The sequence below is a fragment of the Chrysochloris asiatica genome, unplaced genomic scaffold (genome assembly GCF_000296735.1).
Source record: "Chrysochloris asiatica unplaced genomic scaffold, ChrAsi1.0 scaffold00113, whole genome shotgun sequence".
NCBI lineage: Eukaryota > Metazoa > Chordata > Mammalia > Afrosoricida > Chrysochloridae > Chrysochloris > Chrysochloris asiatica.
In genome coordinates, this window is record NW_006408631.1 from 11,038,744 (window position 1) to 11,044,876 (window position 6,133).

Genomic DNA, 6,133 nt, shown 5'->3' on the forward strand with positions numbered 1-6,133 from the left:
AACAATAATGCTTTGGGATAATATGAATTTCTTCAATTAAAAGAAATTTTACCTTAAAGGTCATTAAAAGATGTGAGTTCAAGCACTTGATCAAGAACTTTAAGTTAGATCATATATATGGCATGTTGTTGTTGTATGTGCTGTGGAGTCGGTTCCGACTCATAGAGACCCTGCACCGGATTCCCGAGGCTGTTAATCTTTACAGGAGCAGAAATCCTCATCTTTCTCTCGCAGAGCAGCTGGCAGTTTCGAACTGCTGACCTTGCGGTTCGCAGCCCGATTCACAACCACTATGCTACCAGAGCTCCTTATATATGGCATAGCGTTGGCTATTATTATTGTTTTATACAGGGAAGACTACTGAAATACTTACGTAATTGTACGACAGCACTTTCTCCATTTGTTGCAATGTAGTGCAGTGTTTGTTCCCCATAGTAGGATGCACCTGTCTTGTCAACATCTGTACTAGCTATTACCAACACAGCAGTAGCTATAACAGTAAAAATTTGTATTAGATTTAAAACATAAATTAATCTGATAAATAATGTAACAGAGCATGTCTAAATTTCCATCAGATAATACGTACTAGTCTTTTTTATTTTTCTATACAGTGGAATGTAACCCTAAATGAACACTTGTTAAACAAAATGAATAATAAAATTTATTTATCATACCTTTTTTATTCCATAGCATTGTAACCTTATCAGCCTTAAAGAAACTTTTGTTGGCTAAAGCAGCATGAGGTCCTCCAAAGTTGGGGTACTGATATAATCTAACAAATGAAGGTGCACCCTTACTTCCTGGAACATAGACAGCCACCTAAGATACACAGACATAAGTTGTAATTTTTCCAAGCAGCTAAACTAACATGTTTGTGTTCACCATCACTAAAAATTAAGTAAGTTTAATCAAAGTAACAAAAACATAGTAATTACCTTGTATGGATGGGGTCCGGGAGACAGCACAAAATCATTAATTTTTTGCAAATGTAGTTTATTTGCAATTATATCTAAAAAAAGGAACTAGTGTTAGGGTAATGAGAGAACACAGCTAACAGGGTGCATTACAAATATAAAAAGGTAACACAAGCTACACATTAATGCTGTTCAATATAGTCTTGTGTAGTAGAAAAAGCATGGAATGTTAAGAAGACAGAATTAGACTTCTCAATAAAAAAGTAAATGCAATGGAGTTAAACATAAATTATTTTAAATTCATGAGGTCATAAAGACATGGGGAGGGGATAGATATTAGGAGCAATAGAGTTGTTGGAGAAAGAACTCATATTAAAAAGGAAAATGTATTTATTCTGACTTTCTTATACAAACGATATTTCCAGATAACTAAATGTAGATAGGGGAAATTGCTCTTTTATGATGCAGTCTTTCCCTCACCCTCCAAAAAATGAACCAGAAACTGATCAACTCTAGATCCAACTAAAATTTGTAAAGGACAGGTGAACATACTGAATCACAATATGGGATTCAATACCACAATATAAGACAACCAAGCTTGCTTCTTAAATAGTAAATTGTAAGGGGGAAGGGTAGTAGAGAAGAAAAGATAATATATAAATAAAAAGAAACTTTTTTTTAAAATATATACATATAATATTTGCAATTATTAGAAATGTGAATACGGACTAGAAATTTAATATGAGCAGCAATCATGTATTTAACTTAAGCACTCATCAGCTATTAAAATGAGTTATGATGATGGTATCGTGGTGGTGATGTACCCTGGAATCAATTCTGACTCATATTGACCCTGTATAGGGTTTTCAATGCTGCAAATCTTAATGGGAGCAGAAAGCCTCATATTTTTCCCACAGAACAGTTGGTAGTTTCGAACTGCTGACCTTGAGGTTAGCAGCCCAACTTGTAACCACTAACATGACCTGTGATGATGGTATTGTAGCTAAGTTTAAATAATTTAAGAAATCAAATCTTCAGAGATACTAAAATATGTCCAGGTAAAATTATATGATGTCTAGGGTTTGGCACAATGAGAAAGATTAACATGAACATAGAATAAGGTAGGACTGGCCACAGCTTTGGGGATTAGATATATTTCTATGTTTAAAATTCTCCACAATAGAAAATCTTTCTAAATTTAAAAACCTTCAAAAATTTGTGTCACAGAATTTCAAAAGCAATTAAAATCAGAAAGAAGTATTCAAATACTTCAATGGCAATTATCAAGTAATGAAAGATTATAAAAGAAAAATTTTCACTAGTGATTGTCTTATAAATAGGCATTCAAATGAATCAATATAAAGCAACTACCGATTGATAATGTAACACTATAACACTATTTAGAATATTCTATGATACCATATAATAAAACTATATGCATTTATAATAAATAGTACAATTACTCCATAAATCTTTCCATACTAAAATTGTTGTTTTCAAAGAAGTGAACTTCATTGTTAACATTTCTGGCACAAATAGTTTCATCTTCTGACCAGGATGGACACCTACATTGAAAATATATTAAAAAATTTTTAGACAGACTGTCACATCATATTTCAACATGCCAAAGCTTGTCATATTGTGATATATATAAGGTATTATGATACTAATTAAGAAAAGTACTTATAAATATGTTAAGTCAGTTACTAATAGTTTTAATCAGTGAGCTAATAAAAAATATTATTTCTGACTAGCAAAAGAATCAGCACATTTATTAGCATAAACGAAGATTCCTATATACAATATCCTTAAAGATCTAGCTTTTGGTTTGACATGTTATTTTTAAGATCAATACAGAGAAAAACACTACAGAGTAAACTTGTTTAACTTTTAATATTTTGTAATTAGTAATTTAAAGCATTTATATACCAATTTTGCATTTTTTTCTGGATGAAAGACTTCAAACATGTTCCAGTTTTCACATCATAAAGTTGTAGGTTGGGTGCCCCAGCTGTGCCATCTTTCGAAGCTGTAATAAAAAATTTTTTGCAGAAATTTTATTTTAACACTTGTAAACAGACTCCATTCTTAGAAAAAACTTTATAAAGATCAAAAGGGTTGCTTTAAATCAACTTTGCCCTCTAGCCAGACAACGTTGATACACAAAATCTAGCACCTCTGAAGTGAGTTAACTATTAATACTTTAATTCACTTTATTCAACAATATCCTTATCATTAAAAAATGTTTCTTAAAAATAAGTTCTTATTCAAGCACAGTTATATAAAATGTTCACATAATGTATTAACTACTCTGGTAGCGTAGTGGTTACGAATTGGGCTGTTAACCTCAAGGTCGGCAGTTCAAAACTACCAGCTGTTCTGTGGGAGAAAGATGAGGCTTTTTGCTCCCGTAAAGATTTGCAGCCTTGGAAACCCTGTGCAGGGTCACTATGAGTCAGTGCCAACTCCACAGTACTTAACAACAACAACATCTTTATGTAAGAGTCCTGGAGTGGCACTGTAGGATAAGTACTGGAGTGCTAACCTCAAGATTGGCACTTCAAACTCACCAGCCACTCTGTGGAAACCATATACAAGGTTGTATGAGTCAGAACTGAATTGATGGCACTTAATGATAACATCTTTATATATATTAGAAATGGCCTATATCCTATTCTGTTAAGCTATACGCATCTCTTAGATGTTGAGTATATGCTACTTCATTTATGATTATTTAAAGGATTTTTGTTCTTTAAAAGTCATTATATTATTCTTAGTGTTTAGAGACCTTTCTTAGCTAGTTATTAAGCAAAGTAAGAACATATAACTATGGTAGGAATGGCCATAGGTTTTGGGATTTGGTCTTTGTAAATTTCTTTACATTCTTCCTAAATTTTCCCTTGAGGTTTTTCTTTTCCTGTATCTTGTAATGAATCTTTTTATTGACTTACTATAGAACTTGAATCACTGAAAGTACATTGCACTTGAAAGTACAATAGCCATTGCTGATTTAAAATGTCGACAAACACCATCATAAAAACTAATAGTTTGATATAAGGGAATAACATTTTTTCCACAGCTTTTCACTGAATTTAATTGGTCCAATGAAAATACTTTTACAATTGGCAAAAAACTTACCAGTATATGGCTGCCACGTTGCCAAGACAGTGTTTTTTGGTGAGAACTCAAGACAAACCGCCTTTGGGAGATCGAAGGAGTGCAGTAATCCCTTGTTAGTGACATTGATAATATTGACTCTGGTTTCAAAAGAAATTACTTCAGCAGTGAAATATTGTTTCGTAAGAGACAACAGTAACCAAACGATTCATGCTTTTTTAAAAAATACAAACAACTCTCAAACATTTATTTTTCACAACAAATCAATATACAGTTAGTTCTAGAAAATATAAATAAATAACTTAAGAGGAACGTGCATTTTATCAAAAGGTTCTTAGTTGGAGAGTAATATTGAATTAGCAGTAAGACACAGTAAATGATTCTACCTTCAGCTGAAAGGAAAAACAAACACCTCAACAAGGCTTTGAAGTGGGCTTTAAAAAGCAAGTGTTTAAGGAAATAGTCAAAGTATATGTTTTAATTTAAGCAAGTAGAAGCTGCAGCAGCTGGAGAAATAAGCAAGGAGATTTTTGTTGTCTACTAAAATCTCAGATGAAGTCTCCAAAAGATATGACTATACGAATTATTGTGGTCCAAAACGTTAATAGTATACATACTAAAAGCCATTTGCATTGCTAGATACCATCTTTGTATCATGTACCAGTCTAAGCAACATACAAGCCACCACAGTACAACATGACAAATAGTGAGTCCACCATTTTTTTTACTTTATGTATACTTCTCTTTTAATGCTCACAATAGTTTTGTAAGATATGCATGAGGGAAAATCAAAAAGTATTACCATCCAATCACAGAAACTTTATTAAACAGAAGCATCAAAATGTGAAGTGGCTGTTTCTTAACATATCACCCCTCTAGATCTACACACTTTTGAAGGCAATGTGTGCACCTCTCTAATCCTTTCCCATAGAATTCTGAGCTTTTTCAATTTACACCATGCCAAAATGGCAATTTTGGCATCCTCAAAGAGGCTCAAACTGTGTTACTTTTAAATATTCTTTTTGAGTTTGGGGAACAAAAAGTCTGAACAGGAAAGATCTGAGCTGTTGGGAGGATATAGGGTAAGGTTTCCCAACGAAATTCTCACAGGACAGCCCTTACAGGATGAGCAGGTGCATTGTCACGATGGGACAAAGTTCCTCAGAATAATTCTCCTGGCCTTTTTTTTTTTTTTTTTTTTACCACACACATTTGTTTTAAATTTTCTTAAAACTTCTTCATAAGCCCCCATGATCATCTTGTGTCCTTTGAGAAAATCTATCATAACTACCTATTTAGAACCTAAAAAAAGTTTGGCATAACCTAACTTGACCTTTCTGCTTTGAATTTAACCAGTCCAGCAGACTCCCTTGAATCTTTTTATTGGATCTGTATTTTAAAGGTACCCCAATGAGACTGCTGTTGTTAAGTATCATCAAGTTGGCTCCAACTCATATTGGTTTCTATTGCTGTAAATCTTTATGGAGTCAGATTGCCACATCTTTCTCCTGCAGACCAGCTGATGGGGTTTGGATGAAAACCGCAGGCTTTTTCAGTTAACAGTCCTTTTATTCACCGTGCCACCAGGATTCTTTTCTGTAAAGATTGTTGTTGTTAAGTACCGTGGAGTCGGTTCTGACTCATAGTGACCCTGCACAGGGTTTCCGAGGCTGTAAATCTTTACGGGAGCAGAAAGCCTCGTTTTTCTCCCGCGGAACAGCTGGTGGTTTTGAACTGCCGACCTTGAGGTTAGCAGCCCAATTCGTAACCACTATGTTACCAGAGCTCCTTTCTGTAAAGATTACAGCCTTGGAATTCCTATGGGGCAATTCTACTTGGTTCTACTGGCTGCTATATACAGAATTGACTCAGCGGCAACAGGTTTAGTTTATTACACAAATTAGTGAAACTGAGGCTTAGAAATATTGTGTAATTTGTCCAATATGATATACTACTGGCAAGTGCCACAGTCAAGCTTTAAAACCAATTTGTTGTTGTTAGGTGTCATCGAGTTGGTACCGACTCACAGTGGCCCAATGCAGAACAAAACACTGCCTGGTCCTAGGCCAACTGCACTATTGTTACTACACCTGAGCCCATTG

At 34.1% G+C, this 6,133-nt stretch overlaps 1 protein-coding gene across 3 annotated transcripts in view; it reads right to left on the reverse strand.

Moving 5' to 3' along the window:
• Positions 1 to 6,133, reverse strand: part of EIF2A (eukaryotic translation initiation factor 2A, 65kDa) — a 50,405-nt gene that overhangs the window by 19,568 nt on the left and 24,704 nt on the right. For 2 of the 3 annotated variants that reach the window (XM_006867986.1, XM_006867987.1), the window contains 6 exons: positions 4,053 to 4,171; positions 2,844 to 2,943; positions 2,397 to 2,479; positions 936 to 1,009; positions 675 to 819; positions 374 to 490 (listed from right to left, as the gene is read on the reverse strand). In XM_006867986.1, coding sequence (XP_006868048.1) covers positions 374 to 490; positions 675 to 819; positions 936 to 1,009; positions 2,397 to 2,479; positions 2,844 to 2,943; positions 4,053 to 4,171 — 638 coding nt within the window. The remainder of the gene's footprint in view (positions 1 to 373; positions 491 to 674; positions 820 to 935; positions 1,010 to 2,396; positions 2,480 to 2,843; positions 2,944 to 4,052; positions 4,172 to 6,133) is intronic. The other variant, XM_006867988.1, reaches the window with a different exon arrangement.